Source organism: Ovis canadensis, chromosome 4, assembly GCF_042477335.2.
Source record: "Ovis canadensis isolate MfBH-ARS-UI-01 breed Bighorn chromosome 4, ARS-UI_OviCan_v2, whole genome shotgun sequence".
Taxonomy (NCBI): domain Eukaryota; kingdom Metazoa; phylum Chordata; class Mammalia; order Artiodactyla; family Bovidae; genus Ovis; species Ovis canadensis.
Genome location: NC_091248.1, coordinates 39511346 through 39537094, shown reverse-complemented (window position 1 = coordinate 39537094; position 25749 = coordinate 39511346). Strand labels below are relative to the sequence as shown.

At 38.3% G+C, this 25749-nt stretch overlaps 1 protein-coding gene across 4 annotated transcripts in view; it reads left to right on the top strand.

Moving 5' to 3' along the window:
* CRPPA (CDP-L-ribitol pyrophosphorylase A) overlaps positions 1-25749 on the top strand; it is a 373607-nt gene that overhangs the window by 11046 nt on the left and 336812 nt on the right. For all 4 annotated transcript variants that reach the window (XM_069587589.1, XM_069587592.1, XM_069587591.1 and 1 more), the window contains one exon: positions 918-1194. In XM_069587589.1, coding sequence (XP_069443690.1) covers positions 918-1194 — 277 coding nt within the window. The remainder of the gene's footprint in view (positions 1-917; positions 1195-25749) is intronic.

Here is a 25749-nt window from a genome sequence, read left to right as displayed (position 1 = left end):
CCACCGCCTCCCAGTGCCGTGGATGGAGAGCATTTGTGTGTCACTCGGCCTTGAAGAAAGTGTTTTAGAACAGAAAAAAACTCGTCTGTTTTGTATCTAACTCAAGAGATGAATTCCTTTAATTTTACATTTCCTTAATATATGTTTTGTTTTATTTAAGCCTGATTTATACTTATACAGATTTAATTAGCTGCATTTCCCAATTTAAGCTAAAATACTTCACCTTGACTTAAGCCAAGTTTAGTTCAGTGATCCAACTTTGTTGCTGACTCGATGGACTTCTGAAAGAGACAGAACTTCTAGAATTCAAAAGTGCTTTGAATTGTTCCTGTGCAGTGAAGAGAATTATTTGGAGAAAAAAAGAGCAACCTAAAAGCATAGTCTTACATTTTTTCCTTTCAATCTACTGATGTATAGTCTAATTATTTAATTTTACCCTAAGAAATGCATGAGATATATATATCTATATCTATATCTATATCTATATCTATATATATCTATCTCTTATCTTTGTTTTACAATAAAGGTACATCTATGTTTCATCATAAAGGTACTTTCACACTAGAACACTGGGAGAAGTGACTGTTAATTTGGGTGTAAATGTCCTGCATAAAGCTTTCCTATGGATTCCTGTTACTCTTTCTTTTTTTAAAGATTTTTTTGATGGGGACCATCTTTTTAAAAACACTGTATTGAAAAACACTACTTATATTTATGTGTTTCTATCTATAGTATGAAAAATTCAAATTCTTAACCCCTTTACTAGACCTGATTAAAATGCATGAAATTGACTTATTTAAAACTTTGAGTTTTTAACGTCCTTATGAAAATGTGTTTGTACTTATTGGTAACCCAGTTTTGTTACTTAGTTGTTGAAGAATCAACTGATAGGAAAAATGTGCATCCTTTCCTTGCAGAGTATCTTGGATAAAGGACATTATTGTGGCAGTAACTGGAGAGAGCATGGAAACAATGAAAGGAATTATTCAGAGGTACCAGCATAAACGTATCTCACTGGTTGAAGCTGGAGTGACCCGCCACAGGTCAATTTTTAATGGTCTGAAAGCCCTGGCAGAGGATCAGCCCAACTGTAGACTCTCAAAGCCAGAAGTAGTGATCATCCACGATGCTGTGAGACCATTTGTTGAGGAAGATGTCCTCCTTAACGTTGTCACAGCTGCTCAGGAACATGGGGTACGTATTTGAATACTTTTGAGAATGGATAAAAGGGGCAAACACTATAGCACACCATTGATTTGCTAGATTTTGATGGAATTGTATTTAAATGTCAAGTTAATTAAAATGGGCAAGATTACCTAAGGCATTATGCTAATTTGTTTGAGGAAGTTTATATTAGGATAGATTATGAGACCGTTCTGGAATTTCTTTGCTATGTAGTCATTTATCATTATATAATATGAGCTATTTGGAGAAGAATGCAATAAAGTCGTTAGAGTACAGATACGAATGGGTGGACCTTAGCTGCATATTTAGTTCCATTCTTTTACCTAAAAATGCCTAGGAAATCTTGTAAAAGTCTAGGAGTTGTATCACGTTAAAAAAACAACCCTGGCTCATTTCAGTCAATTTTTCAGTCTGCAAAAGTGGTTTATTTTCTGGCACAAACAGCCAGGCAGGATTTTTACATCCTCTAAAATGAATAATCTTAGGATGACAAAATGCTGTGTTCACTTCTGTTTCACCAAAATAAACACAGGATAGCAGAAGGCCTCTTGTAATCTTTGGGACATACTTTTTTTTTAGACTAATAGGCTAAAATCCTATAAATAGCATAGTAGTTACTAAACTTAAGTTGGTGGTCTAAATTTGAGACTTAGTGAAAATTTATGGCCCAGACTTGGTATAGTATAATAGAAATAGGCTGTGAAGTTGAACAGACTTAGGCCCAATTCTGCTTTTCTAATTATTAGTAATATGGTATGTTCAACTTTCTCAACTTCTTTGAGCTCATTTTCCTTCTAAAAATATAGATGCTAATTTGTAAGGTTGCTTTTAGAATTAGAAATTATATATATATTAACTGTATCAGTTCAGTTCAGTTGCTCAGTCATGTCTGACTCTTTGCGACCCCCTAGTAAAGTGCTTGGAGAAGGCAATGGCACCCCACTCCAGTACTCTTGCCTGGAAAATCCATGGATGGTGTAGCCTGGAAGGCTGCAGTCCATGGGGTTGCTGAGGGTTGGACATGACTGAGCGGCTTCACTTTCACTTTTCACTTTCATGCATTGGAGAAGGAAATGGCAACCCACTCCAGTGTTCTTGCCTGGAGAATCCCAGGGACGGGGGAGCCTGGTGGGCTGCCTTCTATGGGGTCGCACAGAGTTGGACACGACTGAAGTGACTTAGCAGCAGCAGCAGTAGCAGTAAAGTGCTAAATATTTAAAGTGGTATTACTGTAATAATTACAGTATCTAAGACAATAGTTTCCTCCAAAGATTGTAGACCCAACAGAAGGAGTCACTGCAGGCTTTTTAGCCATCTGGGTGGGCAGGAAGTTATAAAATACTCAGTTGGTAAAGACAGTCTCTGATTTCTGTTTAGTTATATGTATTTGGATTTTCAGGAAATTGCTCCTTATTTCATCTCTCTCCAACATGAACTTCTTTACAATTTAGATGTATATAAGAGTTTCATAGGTAAAATGAAACATTTTTCTTATCTTCAGTACAACTTCTAGGTGGTATTTTGATGTAGCCAAAATTACGTTGCAGGAACATTAGTGACCACAAGACTGTCTCCTGGCTTTTGTGTTTTCTGTGAGCTCTTGCTCTTCTCTATGCTCTTTGACTGTGGTAGAAGCAATGTGGTCAGGTACAAGGGTGACAAGGAGAAATAAAAGGACCAAAGGTTTATAACTCTTAAGAATTTGAGTAAAAGTTTAAAAGTTCTTAGGAAAGTCTATGTAATTTGGGCAGATACAAAGTCTAATGCATACCATAGTACAAATAAAATTATGGCTCTTTGCTTATTTACCTTTTGGAAAAATATCACTTAAACTCACTGTGAAGATCAAACATTTGGATTTTTTTGAGTATTCAGAGAATTTCTAAGATTGTTTATAAAGTGATCCTTTTGGTAATGTATCTGAAAGGCAAAATATTATTTTGAGCCAATTAATGTGCTGAGAATGTCATGTAACAGGTGATTAAAAAACAGGTGACCAATAAAACATAAAAATGTGGAGCAGTTAGTGGTTTCTTGTTAGTTGCAGATTTGTTAGAATTCCTTTTAGACTCTAATTTTCTTAAGTGTGTTAATCAGAATATAACTTGTAAGATTCAATCTCATTATGCATTCTAAATAAAGTAAATTGTACTTTAATTAAATCTGAAACTTTCTGATGACATTAAGAAGTTGGTTTAAAGCAAAATCTTTACAACGAATTTAAGAAAACTTCAGAAGTTTGGTCTCTTAAGAAATACAGCATTGTTTTTGTTGGTGTTAAGGGATAATTTTCACGAGTGTAAAATTATTTTCATAAAAATATAAGGATGTTAAGGATTTTACTGCCATCAGGAACCAGACAGATGTTACAATCCAGAGAAGAACAAATTTATGTGGAATAAAGGAATGTTGAAGTGAATTCACAAATAGACAAAGCTGTATTTTTGGGGTGTGAACTGGGTAAAATCTATTGGCAAGTGTATAGGCAGCAATGATTTTTGATTTATTGTCAGTTACCTATAATTTATGAGAGTTGTAAAAGAGCTCAAGGGCAATCAAAAGCTAGTTTCTGCTACTCAAGAATAGTTTGCTTTAAGCAGTACAGTTTTCGACTGGGCAATTTATTTTGCTCATTGTAATTTCCTTAGAAGGTTGAGGACAGTGACCCAATAAATAGCCTCAGGAAACTGAGACATTATTTCCTGTCACCTCTCCTACCCTGTTCTAAATTCTAATAAAAGCAAAACAAAACAGCAATTAATTGAGACTTACACTATTAGTAGTTGAAGTTCTTGAATTGGGGGGAAGAATTGGCATCGTTTTTAACCTGAGGTACGTTGCAGAAGCCCAGTCTGAATCAAAGATTTTGCTTGGAACACCTTGACGATTGTTTGCCTGGGATTCCTTTGAACTCATTCTCCTTTGTTATTTTAAATTGTGTTTAACTGATCACCTGTTTTCTTCCCTCTTAATTTTCAAGCCCTTCCCAAAGGTCCCTTGAGATAAATCACCTCCTGAATGATTTTCTGAGGCTGTGACAGACCTTTGGTGGGTATACAGGCTTAAGATAACTGATGTTTTAACTTACATTACATTTTGGTTTAAAATCCGAATTAATGGTGATGTATTACTTTAAGAGACTAAGATTCTCCAAATTAAGGGTGAAATTAGGTTGTCTGCATATGGGGGCTCAGAAGTGTTGCCAGGATACCAGTTCCTTTCTTTTATTTGTATATGCCGTGTTCTTGTTCTTGGGTTCCGTAGAGGCAAGATGACTTTAGTAGGGCAGGTGTTACTAATTTCTTCTGCTTTTCTTTTCTTTCCTTTTACTTTTAGTTTTTTTTACTTTTGATAGTTGGTCATAAAATTCTAAGTGTATAGCTCTTTTTTTCCCTGGTACCTTGAAAATACATTATGTCATTATCTCCTGACTGTAATACACCTTTTGTGAACTCTGCTAATGAATATAATGGTATCCCTTGAAAGTAATATTCCTTTTCTGTCTGGTTGCATGTAAGAATTTTTAAGCTATTATGCAGTGTCTCTGGTATGTCAAAATACAATTTTTTTCCTCCTATGCTTTGGATTTATTGTTCTTTATGAATTTTACATTTTATTTAAAATGAATTCTAGAAAATCCTGAGTGATTATCCTATTGAATATTGACTTTGTACCATTTGCCACCTGACAGCTTTTTCCCTCTTTTGCTGCTTTTTCTCCTTATACATCTACGTAGGATAAACCTTTTCTTGTCCTCATGTCTCAACTTGTTAATACTTTCAATTTGTTCTTGTGGGCTGCCTCCTGGGTAATTTCAGTTTTCTATTCCATTCTTTAGCTTTAATCTCTTCCTAAAGTAATTTTGCAATTGTATTAATTATCAATTTCTAGGAGTTCTATACATGTTTAAAATGTGATTAGTCTTTTTCTATTTTGCTTTTCAATATTTAAACATATTTTATACATTGTAGATAACAACAGTAATTCTTGATAGTTTAATTCTCTTCAATTCTATTCACTTTTATTCATGATTTGTGTCCTCTTTTGCAATTTGTACTGTGAAGCCCATGTTTGGCAGGACTCTGAATAGGAATCCTTTGGACATGGGATAAAGGTATGTTTCTGAAATGTGAATTTGTGTTCCCTCTGCCAGGGATCCCAAGGACTTTTCCAATATGTAGAAATCTGCATACAGATTACATTTTGGTTTAAAATCTGAATTAATGGTGATGTATTACTTTAAGAAACTAAGATTCTCCAAATTAAGGGTGAAATTAGGTTTGGGCAATTTTGGGGTTGAGATTTTGTAGACATTGTTGTTAATTGCTAATTCGTGTCTGACTCTTTGGCGACCCATATTGGAGTGAATTGCCATTTCCTTTCCCAGGGCATCTTCCTGATCCAGGGATTGAACCCATGTCTCCTGCATTGTGGAGAAGGCAATGGCAACCCACTCCAGTACTCTTGCCTGGAAAATCCCATGGATGGTGGAGCCTGGTAGGCTGTAGTCCATGGGGTCGCACAGAGTGGGACATGACTGAAGCGACTTAGCAGCAGCAGCAGCTCCTACATTGCATTGTATTGCAGGCAGATTCTTTACCACTGAGCCACCAGGGAACACTACTTTGAGGACACTACTACTACTTACAGGAGACTACTCCCACACCCAGCTCGCTTGCTCCCCTGCCCCACCCTGACCCCAATCCAGGACAGACAATTTTGCTGTATTGTCTTTGCTTTGACTACAGTCTGCTCTTTATGCTATTTCAAATCCTAAAAGATGATGCTGTAAAAGTGCTGCACTCAATATGCCAGCAAATTTGAAAAGTTCAGCAGTGGACACAGGACTGGAAATGGTCAATTTTCATTCAAATTCCAAAGAAAGGCAATGCCAAAGAATGTTCAAACTACCGCATAATTGCACTCATCTCACACGCTAGCAAAATAATGCTCAAAATTCTCCAAGCCAGGCTTCAATAGTACATGAACCGTAAACTTCCAGATGGTCAGGCTGGATTTACAAAAGGCAGAGGAACCAGAGATCAAATTGCCATCTGTTGGATCATTGAAAAAGTAAGAGAGTTCCAGAAAAACATTTATTTCTGCTTTATTGACTATGCCAAAGCCTTTGACTGTGTGAATCACAACAAGCTGTGGAAAATTCAAGCGATGGGAATACCAGACCTCCTTACCTGCCTCTTGAGAAATCTGTATGCAGGTCAAGAAGCAACCGGACATGGAACAACAGACTGGTTCCAAAGTGGGAAAGGAGTACATCAAGGCTGTATATTGTCACCCTGCTTGTTTAACTTATATGCAGAGTACATCATGTGAAATGCTGGGCTGGATGAAGCACAAACTGGAATCAACATTGCCTGGAGAAATATCAATAGCCTCAGATATGCAGGTGACACCACACTTATAACAGGAAATGAAAAGGATCTAAGGAGCCTCTTGATGAAAGAGAAAGAGGAGAAAGAGAAAAGAGGAGTGAAAAAGTTGACTTAAAACTCAACATTCAGAAAACGAAGATCATGGCATCTGGTCCCATCACTTCATGGCAAATAGATGGGGAAATAATGGAAATAGTGACTATTTTCTTGGACTTCAAACTCACTGCAGATGATGACTGCAGCCATGAAGTTAAAAGATGCTTGCTCCTTGGAAGAAAAGCTATGACCAACCAAGACAGCATATTAAAACACGGAGATATTACTTGGTCAACAAAGGTCTATCTAGTCAAAGCTGTGGTTTTTCCAGCAGTCGTGTATGATGTGAAAGTTGGTCTCGAGAGTCTCTTGGACTGCAAGGAGATCCAACCAGTCCGTCCTAAAGGAAATCAGTCCTGTATATTCATTGGAAGGACTGAACCTGAAACTACTGTGGCCACCTGATGTGAAGAACTGACTCACTGGAAAAGACCCTGATGCCAGGAAAGATTGAAGGTGGGAGGAGAAGGGGACGACAGAGGATGAGATGGTTGGATGGCATTACCAACTCAATGGACGTGAGTTTGCGTAAACTCTGAGAGTTGGTGATGGACAGGGAAGCCTAGTGTGCTGCAGTCCATGGGGTCACAAAGGGTCAGACACGACTGAGTGACTAAACTAAATGGATAGCTTCTCATGGATTTTTGAGGCTACGATTCTAAGGAAGCAAGTAGCAGAGACTCAAGATCCAATTCCTCATTACTTCTCATTTTTCAAAACTAATGCCTCTTTTTAACCCAAGACTCTCTGCTATCTTACTTCCTTGGCCTCTGGCTGTTATTATGTTAGTTTTAGGTCATAGTATAAATTTCATTTCTAAAAAGGCTGTTTTAAAAATCACTTAGAAAAAGCTGTTTATGATTTCTTCATTTAAAGAATTGTAATAGATTTTGCAAGGTCTCCATATTGCCAAAATAGGAGTCCTTAAAAGTATGAAGTGCTTGTATATTTCTGCATGATTTTAAGTCAAGAGATGTAGTTATAAAGGTACTTTCCAGGTGGCACTAGTGGTAAAGAAGTGAAGTGAAATCGCTCAGTTGTATCCGACTCTTTGCGACCCCATGGACAGTAGCCTGCACCAGGCTCCTCCGTCCGTAGGATTTTCTAGGCAAGAGTACTGGAGTGGGTTGCCTTTTCCTTCTCCAGGGAATCTTAACCGACCCAGGAATCGAACCCAGGTCTCCCACATTGATAGACAGACTGTCTGAGCCAACCTGCCTGCTAATGCAGGAGACACAGGAGATAACCTGAGGTCCATCTCTTGAGTTGGGAAGATCCCCTGGAGAAGGACATGGCAACCCACTCCAGAATTCTTGCCTGGAGAATCCCATGGACAGAGGAGCCTGGTGGGCTAGAGTCCATAGGGTTGCAAAGAGTTGGACACAACTGAAGCAATTTAACACGCACACATGGATAAAGGGTGCATTAGAAGAGTAAAATAAATTGGAACACTGAGAAATAAAGATATAGGAAGAATCCTTTTCAAAAGAATTAATTAGTTATTACATATACTCTAAGAACTGCCAGTAAGGGTCTCATTTTCAGTTCATTGCTATCAGTACAGCAACCCCTGAAAGACTTGCTCCTGAGGGATGATGTTTAGTTACCAGCATATGTTTCTTTCCCAAGCCCTCTGCTTTTGCATCTCTAATGATGTTTTATCCTCTTCTCCCTAATCAACTTATAGTAACAAATTACATTTATTGCTTCTGTTGATTCAGCTCCAATTTACTTCTCAGTGCTTTGCAGTCTGGCCCCTTTGTCCGCTGACTATTCTAAAATCACTGTAACTTTCCAATTCCTGATTAAATACATTTAGTCTGTTGTATAGTAAGGAGTTCAACTGGCTTTTGTCCCTGGTTCCTTGCAGGGAGAGTAAATCCTTTAAATTTGTCAAGAGTCTTCATTTTTCATGAGCCCTTTGGATCTCATCTGAGCTTATGCTAATAAGATGAGATGACTCAGGTTAGAGGTTGGTTATCAGAAAGACCCCTGGGTCTTTGAACCAGCTGGGCTTCCAGGGTGAGAGGAATCCTGCTGGAGACAGAACTTAGTCACATGCTCAATGGTTCAGTTAGTCATGCTTAGAGAGTGAAATGCCAATAAACTCTGGATACCGAAGCACAGGGAGGAGCCACTTGGTTGGTGAACAGTGATATGCTGGAAATGTGGTGCTGCCTGAGTGTATAGGGGAGGGCGGCACAGAAGCTCTGTGTTCTGGTCTCACCCATGTGTCTCCTCACTGATCCAGTCTGATTTGTATCCTTTGTCATAAAACTAACGGAAGTCATCATAACCATATTATATTAATCTAATAAGCGTTTTCCTGAGCTCTGAGTAATTCTGGTGAATTACTGAACTGAATAGGAGTTGTGGGAACCTCTTGGATTTGGAGTCAGTTGGCCAGAAGTGTTGGTGGCCTGGGGCACCCCACTGCTGTCTGAACTGGTGGCAATCTGGCTGTGAACCGTGCATTTATGCCAACTCCAGATGACTGACAGGAGAGTTGAGCTTTAGAGGACACAGTGTGTACAGAGTGTCTTACACCTGATAGTGTTAACTAGCTCTTCCTTGGAATTCTTGCCCCTGCCTTGGCTTCTATGACTTTACTCTTTTCCTTTTTTTTTTTTTTTTTGATCACTCGCTTTTCAGATACTCCTTCCCACTCTTTAAATAATGTTTCTTTAAGTTTTATTTTCATGGAACAAAGTATTTCTGAGCAATCTAAGTCATGCCCATAATACTTTATATTGTTTAAATCTATGTGTGATAGAATATTTATATTGTTTAAGTCTGCATTTGTCGCCTTGGGGGAATGTACAGAGTGTTAACACACCTGTAGAGATTCTTGTAATCACAACCCCAGGTAGGACACAGAACTGTTCTAACATTCTAGAGAATTTCCTCCTATTTTCTTTACTATTCAGACCCTTGTTCCTCTAATAACTCCTGTCAACCACTGATGTGTTCTCTGCTCCTATATTTTTGTCTTTTCTAGAATTCCATAAATTGAATCATGCAACATGTAACTTTGTAAGACTTTTTAAAAATTTTTAAAAAAATTTTTAAAAATTTATTTTAATTGGAGGCTAATTACAATACTGTAGTGGGTTTTGCCATACATTGATATGAATCAGCCATGGATGTTCATGTGTTCCTCATCGTGAACCCCCCTCCTACCTCCCTCTCCATCCTGTCCCTCAGGGTCATCCCAGTGCACCAGCCCTGAGCACCCTGTCTCATGCATCAAACCTGGACTGGCGATCTGTTTCACATATGATAATATACATGTTTCAGTGCTATTCTCTCAAATCATCCCACCCTTGCCTTCTTCCACAGAGTCCAAAAGACTGTTCTATACATCTGTGTCTCTTTTGCTGTCTCACATATAGGGTCATCATTGCCATCTTTCTAAATTCCATATATATGCATTAGTATTACTGTATTGGTACTTTTATTTCTGACTTACTTCACTCTGTATAATAGGCTCCAGTTTCATCCACCTCATTAGAACTGATTCAAATGTATTCTTTTTAATGGTTGAATAATACTCCATTGTGTGTATGTACCACAGCTTTCTTATCCATTCATCTGCCAATGGACATCTGGGTTGCTTCCATGTCCTGGCTATTATAAACAGTGCTGCGTTGAACATTGGGGTACATGTGTCTCTTTCAATTCTGGTTTCATCTGTGTGTATGCCCAGCAGTGGGATTGCTGGGTCATATGGCAGTTCTATTTCCAGTTTTTTTTTAAGGAATCTCCACACTGTTCTCCAAAGTGGCTGTACTAGTTTTCATTTCCACCAACAGTGTAAGAGGGTTCCCTTTTCTCCACACCCTCTCCAGCATTTATTGTTTGTAGACTTCTGGATCACAGCCATTCTGATTGGCATGAAATGGTACCTCATTGTGGTTTTGATTTGCATTTCTCTGATAATGAGTGATGTTGAGCATCTTTTCATGTGTTTGTTAGCCATCTGTATGTCTTCTTTGGAGAAATGTCTATTTAGTTCTTTGGCCCATTTAGTGATTGGGTCGTTTATTTTTCTGGAATTGAGCTGCAGGATTTGCTTGTGTATTTTTGACATTAATTCTTTGTCCATTGCTTCGTTTGCTATTATTTTCCCCATTCTGAAGGCTGTCTTTTCACCTTGCTTATAGTTTCCTCTGTTGTGCAGAAGCTTTTAATTTTAGTTAGGTCCCATTTGTTTATTTTTGCTTTTATTTCCATTATTCTGGGATGTGGGTCATAGAAGTTCCTGCTGTGATTTATGTTGGAGAGTGTTTTGCTTATGTTCTCCTCTAGGAGTTTTATAGTTTCTGGTCTTACATGTAGATCTTTAATCCATTTTGAGTTTATTTTTGTGTATGGTGTTAGAAAGTGATCTAGTTTCATTCTTTTATAAGCGATTGACCAGTTTTCCCAGCACCCCTTGTTAAAGAGATTGTCTTTTCTCCACTGCATATTCTTGCTTCCTTTGTCAAAGATAAGGTGTCCATGGGTGCATGGATTTATCTCTGGGCTTTCTGTTTTGTTCCATTGATCTATATTTCTGTCTTTGTGCCAGCACCATGCTGTCTTGATGACTGTAGCTTGGTAGTATAGCCTGAAGTCAGGCAGGTTGATTCCTCCAGTTCCATTCTTCTTTCTCAAGATTGCTTTGGCTATTCGAGGTTTTTTGTATTTCCATACAAATCTTGAAATTATTTGTTCTAGTTCTGTGAAAAATGCCGTTGGTAGCTTGATAGGGATTGCATTGAATCTATAGATTGCTTTGGGTAGTATACTCATTTTTACTAAATTGATTCTTCCAACCCATGAACATGGTATATTTCTCCATCTATTTGTGTCCTGTTTGATTTCTTTCATCAGTGTTTTATAGTTTTCTGTATATAGGTCTTTTGTTTCTTTGGGTAGATTTATTCCTAAGTATTTTATTCTTTTCGTTGCAATGGTGAATGGAATTATTTCCTTAATTTCTCTTTCTGTTTTCTAATTGTTAGTGTATAGGAATGCAAGGGATTTCTGTGTGTTAATTTTATATACTGCAACTTTACTATATTCATTGATTAGCTCTAGTAATTTCCTGGTGGATTAGGGTTTTCTATGTGGAGGATCATGTCATCTGCAAATAGTGAAAGTTTTGCTTCTTCTTTTCCAGTCTAGATTCCATTTATTTCTTTTTCTTCTCTGATTGCTGTGGCTAAAACTTCCAAAACTATGTTGAATAGTAGTGGGGAGAGTGGGCACTCTTGTCTTGTTCCTGACTTTAGGGGAAATGCTTTCAATTTTTGACCATTGAGGATAATGTTTGCTGTGGGCTTGTCATATATAGTTTTTATTATGTTGAGTTATGTTCCTTCTATTCCTGCTTTCTGGAGAGTTTTTATCATAAATGGATGTTGAATTTTGTCAAAGGCTTTCTCTGCATCTATTGAGATAATCATATGGTTTTTCTCTTTCAATTTGTTAATGTGGTATATTACATTGATTTGTGGATATTAAAGACTCCTTGCATCCCTGAGAAAAAGCCCACTTGGTCATGGTGTATGATCTTTTTAATGTGTTGTTGGATTCTGATTGCTAGAATTTTCTTGAGGATTTTTGCATCTATGTTCATTAGTGATATTGGCCTGTAGTTTTCATTTTTTTGTGGCATCTTTGTCAGGTTTTGGTATTAGGGTGATGGTGGCCTCATAGAATGAGTTTGGAAGTTTACCTTCCTCTACAATTTTCTGGAAGAGTTTGAGTAGGATAGGTGTTAGCTTTTCTCTGAATTTTTGGTAGAATTCAGCTATGAAGCCTTCTGATTGTGGGCTTTTGTTTGCTGGAAAAATTCTGATTACAGTTTCAATTTCCGTGCTTGTGATGGGTCTGTTAAGATGTTTCATTTCTTCCTGGTTCAGTTTTGGAAAGTTGTACTTTTCTAAGAATTTGTCCATTTCTTCCAAGTTGTCCGTTTTATTGGCATATAGTTGCTGATAGTAGTCTCTTATGATCCTTTGTATTTCTGTGTTGTCTGTTGTGATTTCTCCATTTTCATTTCTAATTTTGTTGATTTGATTCTTCTCCCTTTTATCTTCACGAGTCTGGCTAAATGGTTTGTCAATTTCATTTATCGTGTCAAAGAACGAGCTTTTGGCTTTGTTAGTTTTTGCTATGGTCTCATTTGTTTCTTTTGCATTTATTTCTGCCCTAATTTTTATGATTTATTTCCTTCTGCTAACCCTGGGGTTCTTCATTTCTTCTTTTCTAGTTGCTTTAGGTGTAGAGTTAGGTTATTTATTTGACTTTTTTCTTGTTTCTTGATGTAGGCTTGTATTGCTATGAACCTTCCCCTTAGCACTGCTTTTACAGTGTACTATAGGTTTTAGGTTGTTGTATTTTCGTTTTCATTCATTTCTATGCATGTTTTGATTTCTTCGTTATTCAGAAGCATGTTATTTAGCCTCCATATGTTGGAATTTTTAATAGTTTTTTTTTCTGTAATTGAGGTCTAATCTTACTGCATTGTGGCCAGAAAAGATGCTTGGAATGATTTCAATTTTTTTGAATTTACCAAGGCTAGATTTATGGCCCAGGATATGATCTATCCTGGAGAAGGTTCCGTGTGCCCTTGAGAAAAAGATGAAATTCATTGTTTTGAGGTGAAATGTCCTATAGATATCAATTAGGTCTAACTGGTCTATTGTATCATTTAAAGTTTGTGTTTCCTTGCTAATTATCCATAGATGTGAGTGGGGTATTAAAGTCTCCCACTATTATTGTTTTATTGTTAATTTCCCCTTTCATATTTGTTAGCATTTGCCTTATATATTGTGGTGCTCCTATGTTGGGTGCATATATATTTATAATTATTATATCTTCTTTGATCATTATGTAGTGTCCTTCTTTGTCTCTTTTCACAACCTTTATTTCAAAGTCTGTTTTATCTGATATGAGTATTGCTGCTCCTGCTTTCTTTTGGTCTCCATTTGGGTGAAATATCTTTTTCCAGCCCTTCACTTTCAGTCTGTATGTGTCCCTAGGTTTGAGGTAGGTTTCTTGTAGACAGCATATATAGGGGTCTTGTTTTTGTATCCATTCAGCCAGTCTTTGTCTTTTGGTTGGGGCATTCAACCCATTTACATTTAAGGTAATTATTAATAAGTATGATCCTGTTGCTATTTACTTTGTTGTTTTGGGTTTGAGTTTATACATCCTTTCTGTGTTTCCTCTCTAGAGAAGATCCTTTAGCATTTGTTGGAGAGCTGGTTTGGTGGTGCTGAATTCTCTCAGCTTTTGGTTGTGTGTAAAGCTTTTGATTTCTCCTTCATATTTGAATGAGATCCTTGCTGGGTACAGTAATCTGGGTTGTAGGTTTTTCTCTTTCATCACTTTAAGTATGTCCTGCCATTCCCTTCTGGCCTGAAGAGTTTCTGTTGAAAGATCAGCTGTTATCCTTATGGGAATCCCCTTGTGTGTTATTTCTTGTTTTTCCCTTGCTGCTTTTAATATTTGTTCTTTGTGTTTGATCTTTGTTAATTTGATTAATATGTGTCTTGGGGTGTTTCATCTTGGGTTTATCCTGTTTGGGACTCTCTGGGTTTCTTGGACTTGGGTGATTATTTCCTTCCCCATTTTAGGGAAGTTTTCAACCATTATCTCCTCAAGTATTTTCTCATGGTCTTTCTTTTTGTCTTCTTCTTCTGGGCTTCCTATGATTCAAATGTTGGGCGTTTGACATTGTCCCAGAGATCTCTGAGGTTTTCCTCATTTCTTTTAATTCCTTTTTTCTTTTTTCCTCTCTGCTTCATCTATTTCCACCATTCTGTCTTTTACCTCACTTATCCTACCTTCTGCCCCAGTTATTCTACTGTTGGTTCCCTCCAGAGTGCTTTTGATCTCATTTATTGCATTATTCATTATGGATTGCCTCTCTTTTATTTCTTCTAGGTCCTTATTAAACATTTCTTGCATCTTCTCAATCCTTGTCTCCAGGCTATTTATCTGTAACTCCATTTTGTTGTCAAGATTTTGGATCATTTTTACTATCATTATTCTGAATTTTTTTCAGGTAGACTCCCTATCTCCTCTTCTTTTGTTTGGTTTGGTGGGCGTTTATCCTGTTCCTTTACCTGCTGACTATTTCTCTGCCTTTTCGTCTTGTTTAGGTTGCTGTGTTTGGCGTGGCCTTTCTGTATTCTGGCAGTTTGTGGTTCCTCTTTATTGTGGAGCTTCCTCCCTGTGGGTGGGGTTGGACGAGTGGCTTGTCAAGGTTTCCTGGTTAGGGAAGCTTGCATCGGTGTTCTGGTGGGTGGAGCTGGATTTCTTCTCTCTGGAGTGCAAGGAAGTGTCCAGTAGTGACTTTTGAGATGTCTGTGGGTTTGGTGTGACTTTGGGCAGCCAGTGTATTAAAGCTCAGGGCTATGTTCCTGCATTGCTGGATAATTTGTGTGGTATGTCTTGCTCTGGAACTTGTTGGCTCTTGGGTGGAGCCTGGTTTCTGGGTAGGTATGGAGGCTTTTGGATTAACTCTTATCAATTTATGTTCCCTGGAGTCCGGAGTTCTCTGGTGTTCTCAGGTTTTGGACATAAGCCTCCTGCCTCTGGTTTTCAGTCTTGTTCTTATAGTAGCCTCAAGACTTTGCCATCCGTACACCACTGATGATAAAACATCTAGGTTAATGGAGAAAAGATTCCCCACATTGAGGGAAACCCAGAAAGGTTCGCTGAGTTACATGGAGAAGAGAAGAGGGAGGAGGGAGACAGAGGTGACCAGGGGGAGAAGAGGGGGAATCAAAGGGAGGAGAGCAGTCTAGCCAGTAATCAAATCCCTCTGTGCTCTCTATAGCCTGGAACACCCAGAGAGGTTCATGGAGTTACATAGAGAAGAGAAGAGGGAGGCAGGAGATAGAGGTGACCAGGAAGAGAAGAGGGGGGTGTCAAAAGGAGAGAGACATATCTAGCCAGTAATCAGTTCCTTAAGTGTTCTCCACAGCCCAGAATACCCAAAGAGATTCACAGAGTTGGATAGAGATGAGAAGGGGGAGGGAGGAAATAGAGGTGACCTAGGGGAGAAAAAGGAGAGTCAAAAGTGGGAGAAGGCAATCAAGCCAGTAATCACACTCCTAAGTAAAAATGGGTACTGAAGATTGCTTCTTAAAGGTACAGAATTGATAACAAATACCAAAAAGCAAAGATTAACAATCTAGAGTAGAGGTTAGACTCTCGAAAATACAATATTAAAAAAACCCCAAAATCACAAATATTATAAAAAATATCTATGAAATTTGCTTTAAAAATAAGGTCTTTTTTTTGCACGATAATAGTAGGTTATAAAAATGGAAATTAACGGTATAATAGAGGACTTAAAAATTAAAAAAACAACTAAAAAACTTAAAAAATGATAATAGTAAAAATATATCTAGGAATTTTTCTGGAGCTGTTGTGGGCAGTGTGGGGTCAGTCCAGTTGCAGATAGTTCCTTGTTCCAGCTTATACTTCTCAAGATCTATAGGCCCCTTCCAATGTAGTCAGTGCTAACTGCAGGGTTTTAATCTGTTACACCTGTTACTTCCAAAGAGGTTCCCTCTCTTTAGTGGGGAAGTCTCTTCAGTGTCTAACTTCTGCCCTGACGCAAGGGGGCAAAAGTGATCATTTATTTAGGCTCACTTGTTCAGTTGTGCTGTGGGGAGGGAGGAACACTGCGAACAAGTATCACTGGGGTGTGTGGGGAGTTCTCGCAGTGTCTGGGCCACACTGGGTTTGCTCCTGCTCATGGCGTGTGTGCTTTCCCGGTCTATACTGCTCAGGCTCCAGGTTGCTCTGCAGGGGAACTGTCTAAAGCGGGCCCTGGGTTGCGTACACTTCCCAGGTCTTCTCGGGTACTCCACAAAGGCTAGACTCGGTTGGGCCTTGTTTTGTGTCCTTCACAGGTCCAAGCAGCTCAGGAGATCAGGTGCTTGGTGCGCGCACTCTCCCTAGGTGCGGTGCTTCTTATCGCCTCCCCCGTCCCTGCCGCTCAGTTTCCTGGGTGTGCAGAGGGAGTACCATCTTGGGTGTGCCGTGTGTCTCCTCTGGGGAGCTGATCTCTGGCTGCGACCCTCCTGGTGGATGTCAGCTGTCCAAGATCCCAGGAAGACTTGGTTAGCAACTGGGAGCCTGCTCGCAGTCTGATGGCGGATGCCATCTCTGGGGCCGAGTTTGCCCCATGCCTTCCAGCCCTGGCTGTCACCCGCCTGCCCCTCTCTGGTGGGGGATGGGCTGGTCCGCAGCTGGCTTGCTCTCCTCTGGTATTTTCCTTTGTTCTTTGAGCGGCCTGGTAGTGCCTGAGGTTAAGGCCTTTCACAGGAAAGTTCTCTCTTTTTTTTTTTTTCTCTCTCTCTATGGCTATCCCACAGTTTGAGTTGCTATCTCACCTTAGCTCCCTCAGATTGCCCTCAGGGCATTCAGGCCCAGTCTGTTCAGCCCCTGCTTGCTGGTGGCGGATGTGAGCGTCTGGGCTACTCTGCTGGGAGTTGCCATTAGGCATGTAATCTGTGGGTTTTATGTATTTATTTTTCCTCCCGGTTATGTTGCCCTCTGAGATTCCAAAACTCCCCACAGACCGGCCAGTCAGAGGGTTTCCTGGTGTTTGGAAACTTCTTCTCTTTTACAGCTCCCTCTCCTGGATGGGTCTCTGTCCCTAACTCTTTGTCTCTCTTTTTATATTTTATATTTTCTCCTACACAAAGACAATGGGCTCCCTTTCTGGGTGCCTGGTGTCCGCTGCCAGCATTCAGAAGTTGTTTCGTAGAATTTGCTCAGCTTTCAAATGTTCTTTTGATGAATTTGTTGGGGAGAAAGTGGTCTCCCCGTCCTATTCCTCCGCCGCCTTAGGACCGGCCCTCTAAGACTATTATTTTGACGGGTACACACATCTGTATGCACTTGTTTTAACTCCCACAGAAACATTGGCCCGAATCTCTCTTATTCTGGGGCTTCTTGTTTCTGAATTCCAGACCTACCCTGTTCAACTGGATAGAACCACTTAAATTTGTCTTTTTCAGTGTCTCTGGAATCATTGCAGATTGGAATTCACTAGTCCTCACTGATTCCTTTCCTTGGATTTTATCCATAGGTAAGAGGGAGCCACTGAGTTTTGAGTAGGGAATGATAAGACTTGAACCCTACAAGGATGACTGTCTGCCTGGTTTGGTAGGGCGACTAAAGGAAGAGTTGAAGGGAGCTGAAATTAGTTTGGGATCTATAGTAATGAAGCAGCTGAATGATGATGAAGTCTATTAAAGCCAAATGAAATGGATAGGTAAGCAGATAGTACTAAGCTGTCCAGGGAGTAGGACTCACTGGACTTGACTGTTAGTATGGTATGTGAGCCACAGGAAATAGGGGATATATATTTTGTGTGCTTTTAATTTTTCTCTTCCCTGGCAGTAGGCGTCACCGCTGAACAGGACTCACTGGACTTGACTGTTAGTATGGTATGTGAGCCACAGGAAATAGGGGATATATATTTTGTGTGCTTTTAATTTTTCTCTTCCCTGGCAGTAGGCGTCATCGCTTCTCCTGAAATCCCCGTGTTCCTGCCCTCCCCCATCCTTGCCTCCAAGTTTCTGTGAAATTAGGGTTTTGGCACTTATTTTTTGCTTGCCACATCTCTGCAGACCTATTTATGGAAAGAGTGTTTACCTAAGGGATATGACTGCCTGGGAACTTTTCTGACCTGGTTTATGGTTTATCTTTTCTCATAAAACAAGGTCTCCTATACTTCCTGTATTGGATTTTTGCAATATGTAAAACAAGGATTTTTGTGTCTGAAACCAGGCTCCAGGACATATTTGAATATCAACCAGGCACAAGGTTTCTCAATGTTAGCATGATAGACATTTTGAGTAAGATAATTCTTTATTTTTTGAAGTCCATGTGCTGTAGGATAGTTAGTGGCATTAATTTTTGTTAGAAAAATGTTAATCTGAAGAGAAACAGTGGAATTTAAATAATGAGAAACTTTGGCATGGGTTGTATGTGGAATCTCTTAGAACTATGCAGCATGATTATTTAGCAGTGATGAACAACACTTTGGAAATTCTGCTGAAGTTAATATGTGTGTATATTGAGAATACACTTTAACTACCCAGTTTTATAATTTTATGCAATGTGTTCTGGACTGTTGTATTTAATTTTTGTTTTAGGGTATAGTTGATTTACAGTGTTGTGGTAGTTTCAGGCATATAGCAAAGTGATTCAGTTATACATATATTATTATTCACATTCTTTTTCCATATAGGTTATTACAGAGTATTGAGTAGAATTCCCTGTGCTATACAGTAGGTCCTTTGTTGATTGTTTTATATATCATAGTGTGTATATGTTTATCCCAACCTCCTAATTTATCCCTCGCCTACCACCTTTTCCCTTTTGGAACCATAAGTTTGTTTTCAAAGTCTGTGAGTGTGTTTGTTTTGTAAATAAGTTCATTTGTATTATTTTTTAGAATCCACATATAAATGATATCATGTGATATTTTTCTTTCTCTGACTTACTTAGTATGATCATTTCAAGGTTCATCCATGTTGCTGCAAATGGCATTATTTCATTATTTCTTATGGCTGACTTGTTTTCCATTATATATATATTCCACATCATCTTTATCCATTCATCTGTCCATGGACATTCACAGTCCCTTCCATGTCTTGGCTGTTGTAAATAGTACTGGGGTGAGCACTGGGGTGCATGTATTTTTTCAAATTATGGTTTTCTCTGGATATGTGCCCAGAAGTGGGATTGCTGGATCATATGATAGCTCTTTTTTTTTAAGGAATGTCCATACTATTCTCCACAGTGGCTATACCAATTTACATTCCCACCAACAGTGTAGGAGGGCTTTCTTTCTCCACACCCTCTCTGTGCTTAGTCACTCAGTCGTGTCCAACTCTTTGCAATCCCATGGGCTGTAGCCCACCAGGCTCCTCTGTCCATGAGGATTCTCCAGGCAAGAATATTGGAGTGAGTTGCCATGCCCTCCTCCAGGGGATCCTCCCAACCCAGGAATTGAACCCAGGTCTCCCACATTGCAGGCAGATTCTTTACCAGCTGAGCCACCAGGGAAGCCCCCAGATCCATCCTAGCATTTATTATTTGTAAACTTTTTGATAATGATCATTCTGACTTGTGTGAGGTGATATCTCTTTGTAGTTTTTATTTGCATTTCTCTAATAATGATTGATGTTGAGCATCTTTCCATGTGCCTTTTGATCATCTGTATGTCTTCTTTGGATAAATGTCTATTTAATCTTCTGCCCATTTTTTGATTGGGTTGTTTGTTTTTTTGATATTGAGTTGTATGACCTGTTTGTATATTTTGGAGATTAATCCTTTGTGGGTGACTTTGTTTTGTTTTATTACCTGAAACTCTTTGCCCTTGTATATCTGTTCAATTAATTATTTGAAAATGAAGTTGGAAAGGATAGACCAAGGGGAAATAAGTATACCTGGGAATTAGACTTTAGTGGATATCCAAGTATATCTCTGATCACATTGTTTTACACAAATGGTATTACTCCAATTTTCCAGAAGCAAAGTTTAGTATACAATGGGGGCTCCTTATTCCTTTTTGTTGCTTATTCAAGTTTAGGGATACTTTGTAGTGATAGGACAATTTGTACAGATTTTCCTAAAATTTATATTTCTATACTGAATAAACTATAGATTCTTTCCTTGTAAAAGGAGGTTGGAAGTGTTCTACTATAAATATGTTAAATAGTAAAAAAATCTCATAACTTACAATGATCAGCTTTGAAGATGTTATTCTGTAAACATTTATTAAGTAGTCTCTGAATAAAGACAACTCAGCTAACTGAAATGGTAATTACCTAGTCAGGGTTTCTGTTGTAGAGTGTCATAATTAGCTTGAAAGCAGATGCCTGAGGAGGAATGCATGTTAGTACCTGCTGTGTGGATGGATGATAAGCATTGTTCAATTTTGCTTTTAAAAGTAAACTGTAGAGGTGGGGTTCATTATTCCATATTGAATGATTTGTATCTATGATGATTTCCATGCATTGACATGTGGAAATATTTGATAGATTAGCCTGAGAGGCAAGTAATCACTGTGGTGCTGAGCTGTTAAGCTTCCATTCAGAGCTTATTAGGCAAATTCCCACGGAGACAGTACGTTTGATAACTTGGCAATTATGTTTCATAACAAACTTTTCCTTTATTTTAAAGGCAACTGACTTAGCCCATACTTCAACAGAGGAGTTATTTTCACTTGTTACCCTTTTTGCGGGCCTTTTGTTTCGTGGGACTTAGGAAGGTGCTGGCCACCTTGTGCTTTCAATTGTCTTTATGTTGTGTTACTTTCTAACTGATGTTCTGGCTTCCATAGAAAACAACCTAGTAATTTCTGGAAGACACCAGTCCTACCATAATGACATCTAAGTTCTGAATGATCTCTGCTCTTAATGTTAGTTTTCAATAATCAAAATGAGGGCCCATAGATAAACATCTTAGAAATCCTCTGTTCAAAAATACTGAAAATATGCAGAGAACTTCAGACACTTGGAGATACACCATGTGGTGTAATAAATATAAGACAGCTAGTTACTCTGTCTCTGCCTTGATTGTGCTTACTTCTCCCAGACAGATAAACGTTATCTTGAAGTTTGTTTTCTTGCCCTTTTGTTCAGTTTTGTAGAATGTATCCCTAAAGGACATACTAGTTAGGTTTTATTTTTTGTTGAGGTATAATTTACACATTCATCAGGTTTTTTAACGGTTTTACATATATTTTGATGGCATGTTATTTGCACAACATGTTGGCGGAAACCTGTTCATGTGACTCTGTGCAGCTATAATGCGTTCGTGATCACTGCTTCGTGTGTGGGATCTGAGAGAGTGAACGTGGGTGCCGTGGATTCACATTGTGGCAGTAGAAGCTGAAAAGTTGGGCAGGTTTGCGATATTTGACACTGATGTTGTGCTGATGGATTCATGATGAAATGGAAGACAGCAGAAAAAACAATGACCTTCAAAGTTTTTGGTAAGAATAACTAGAAGAATAGATGTGTATGTAGATGGGAAAATGTGTTGAGGAGCCAGTTTGGGGGGTGTAGTATGGGTAAAACCAGAACTTTGATTTTATAGTCCAGATGTATATTTTGAAATGAACAGAGATGTTAAATAGGTATGTGGATGTACAAGTCCAGATTTAAAGAGAACTTTCTGGGTTGGGTGTATAGATCTGCATGGTCTAGTGTACAATGGTATTGCTACTTGAAGCTACAGGGTTGAGGAGGTCACCTATGGAATGAATGTAGCTAGGGAAGTCTGAGGTCTGAGCCCTGGAAGTACCCTAAGAGCAATGTGGAGGTTCATTGTGAGCCTGAAAAATTTATTTTGTGGAGTTGTGGAGATAAAATCCTAATAAAAGTAACATGCATGGGGGGAGAGAGAAATTACAGATAAGGAGTAGTACAGTACAGACAATTGTTTGAAAGAGCTTTGCTTTAAACTGGTGTGGAGAAATTTGATACTAGCTGGCAGATGTATGATCGAGGGAAGGCTGATTTAATGATGGGAAGTGTCACAAATGGCTTGTATTCTAAGCAATTTGTCTCTAAAAATGGAGACAATTTAATAAAAGAATAAAAATTGAGGCAGAACAGACTATTGTATGAAGATCTACATGGGAAGGAATAGATGCCTGTAAGTATGTGGAGATGTTGGCCTTTCGATAAGAGGGAGGAAATTTTTTGTAGTTCTTAGCATGTTTTGCACATACTGACTATATCTAAATATATTATACTTTTGTTAAATATTCTTTAAGTGTTCCTAAATGTTCTTGTTGAAGATACTGTAAATGAATTACTTTTGGATTGTTCATTGTTTATATTTAGAAATACACTTTTATGTATTAATCTTGTCCTCTGCATTCTTGCTGAACTAGTGTATTTGTTCTAATACTTTTTTAATGGATGCATTAGAATTCTCTGTATACAAGATTAGGTCATCTGCAGATGAAGACAGGTTTAGTTTTCTTGGATGCCTGTATTAGATTTTCCTGCATAACTGCCCTGACGAGAACTTCCAGTACTTTTATTGAAAGTGGCAACAGTGGACATCCTTGTTGCTGATGTTGAAGGGAAAACATTGAGTCATCACACCATTAAGTATGATGTCAACTGTGGACGTTTTGTAGATGCCCTTGATCAGATGGAGCAAGTTCTCGGCTGTGTTTGTTGCATGGCTTTTTTTCATGGAGTGTTGGATATTGTCAGATACTTTTTCTAAGTCTGTTGAGTTGTTGTGTCTTTTTGTTCTTTATGCTATTAACGTGGTATATTACATTGATCTTTTTTTGGTATGTTTAATATTAATTTCTTGGGATAAATTCCACTTGGTCATGGTATACAATACTGCTTGTTGCCAAATTTGGTTTGTTATCTTGACTTTTGTGGGATTTTTTTTGTTTTTTGTTTTTTTGTACTTTTCTGGAATATATATCTGTAGTTAGGTTTTTTGGTGATGTCTCTCGTTTTGGTAATACTTGTCTTAATGTGTTGGAAAGTATTCTTCTTTTTTGCCTTTTGGGATAGTGTGAGGAAATGGTGTTTACAGTTTTTTTTTTTCTTTATTATAAATAACCAGTGAAGCCATCTGGGCCTGGGCTTTCTTTGTGGGAAATTAAAAAAAATGCCTAATTTTATTAAAAGTCTATTCAAATTTTCTGTCTTTGAAGTAATTTTGGTTGTGTCTTTCTGGAACATTGTAATTGGATCTGTAAGCTAATGTGTTAAAATACACTTGCAATTTTCTGACTCCTAATTTCTGCAAGGTTAGTGGAAATGTCAACACTTTCACTCCTGATACTACTTATTTGAGTTCTGCAAACCTTTAGCTAAACTAGAAAAAAGTGGTTAAATCTTTTCAAAGAACCAACTTTTGGTTTTGTGTTTTCCTTTTCCTATTTTCTGCTTTTATGTTCACTATGCCTCCGTTAACTTTAGTCTTTCTCTTTTTCTAGTATCTTGAGGTGGAAAGTTAGGTTTTTGATTTTGAAACTGTCTTTTTTATATGGAAAATCTCAGCTGTAAATACTTCAGCTGAAATATCATTTTCACAGTGACTTCTTCTCTGGTTCAGTTAGTAGTCTGTTGTTCAGTGGCTGTGTTCTTAATTCCCACATTACTTTTTGGTTCTCTAAAACATTTTTTGACGTATACATACAGCATACTGGATTCAGATATACAACATAACGTTTCAACATCTGTATACATTGAGAAATTACCACAATAAGTCAGTATGTATCACCATACATAGTTACAGAATTTCTTCTGAAGAGACTTAATGATCTATTCTTTTAGCAGCTTTTAAATATGTGTTATATAGTATTAACTGTATTACATCCCCATAACCTGTTTCGTACCTGGAAGTTTGTACCTTTTGACTTCCTTCACACATTTTGCCCCCTCCCTGCTAACAGCTTGTTCTCTGTATTGATGAGCTATTTTTGTTTTTTGTTTTGGTTAGGTTCCACATAGTGGGGTCATACAGTACTTGTCTTTCTGTCTGATTTATTTCACTTAGCATAATGCCCTTGAGTTCTTCATATGTCATTGAAAATGACAGAATTTCATTCTTTTTATGGTTGATTAATATTCCATTGTATGTATTCTACATTTTCTTTATCTTTTCTTTCATCGTGGCCATTTAGGTTTCCATGTCTTGGCTCTTCTAAGTAATGCTACAGTGAACAAAGGAGTGGGTATCTTTGAGTTTGTGTTTTTATTTGCTCCAGATAAATGACCAGATGCCATGATCTTTGTTTTTTGAATGTTGAGCTTTAAGCCGGCTTTTTCACTCTCCTGTTTCACTTTCATCAAGAGTCTCTTTAGTTCTTCTTCACCGTCTGCAATAAGGGTGGTATCATCTGTATATCTGAGGCTATTGATATTTCTCCCTGCAATCTTGATTCCAGCTTGTGCTTCATCCAGCCTGGCATTTTGAATGATGTACTCTACACATAAGTTAAATAAACAGGGTGACAATATACAGCTTTGACGTACTCCTTTCCCAATTTGGAACCAGCCTGTTGTTCTATGTCCAGTTCTAACTGTTGCTTCTTGACCTGCATACAGATTTCTCAGGAGGCAGGTCAGGTGCTCTGGTATTCCCATCTCTTTTAGAATTTTCCACAGTTTGTTGTGATCTACACAGTCAAAGGCTTTGGCATAGTCAATAAAACAGAAGTAGATGTTTTTCTGGAACTCTCTTGCTTTTTTGATGATCCAACGGATGTTGGCAATTTAATCTCTGGTTCCTCTGCCCTTTCTAAATCCATCTTAACCATCTGGAAGTTCATGGTTCACATACTGTTGAAGCCTGGTTTGGAGAATTTTGAGCATTGCTTTGCTAGTGGGTGAGATGAGTGCAATTGTGCAGTTGTTAACATTCTTTGGCATTGCCTTTCTTTGGGATTGGAATGAAAACTGATCTTTTCCAGTCCTGTTTTCCACTGCTGAGTTTTCCAAATTTTCTGGCATATTGAGTGCAGCACTTTCACAGCATCATCTTTTAGGATTTGAAATACCTCAACTGGAATTCTATCACTTCCCCTAGCTTTGTTGGTAGTGACGCTTCCTAAGGCCCGCTTGACTTCGCATTCCAGGATGTCTTGCTCTAGGTGAGTTATCACACCCTTTTGGTTATCTGGGTCATGAACATCTTTTTTGTACAGTTCTTCTGTGTATTCTTGCCACCTCTTCTTAATATCTTCTGCTTCTGTTAGGTCCATACCATTTCTGTCCTTAATTGTGCCCATCTTTGCTTGAAAAGATGTATCTCTAATTTTCTTGGTGAGATCTCTGGTCTTTCCAGTTCTGTTGTTTTCCTCTATTTCTTTGCACTGATGGCTGAGGAAGGCTTTCATATCTCTCCTTGCTATTCTTTGGAACTCTACATTCAGATGCTTTTATCTTTTCTTTTCTCCTTTGCCTTTCTCTTCTCTTCTTTTCTCAGCTATTTGTAGGGCCTCCTCAGACAACCATTTGGCTGCACTACTGTTTTTTAATTTCACTATTAAGGTCAGAGA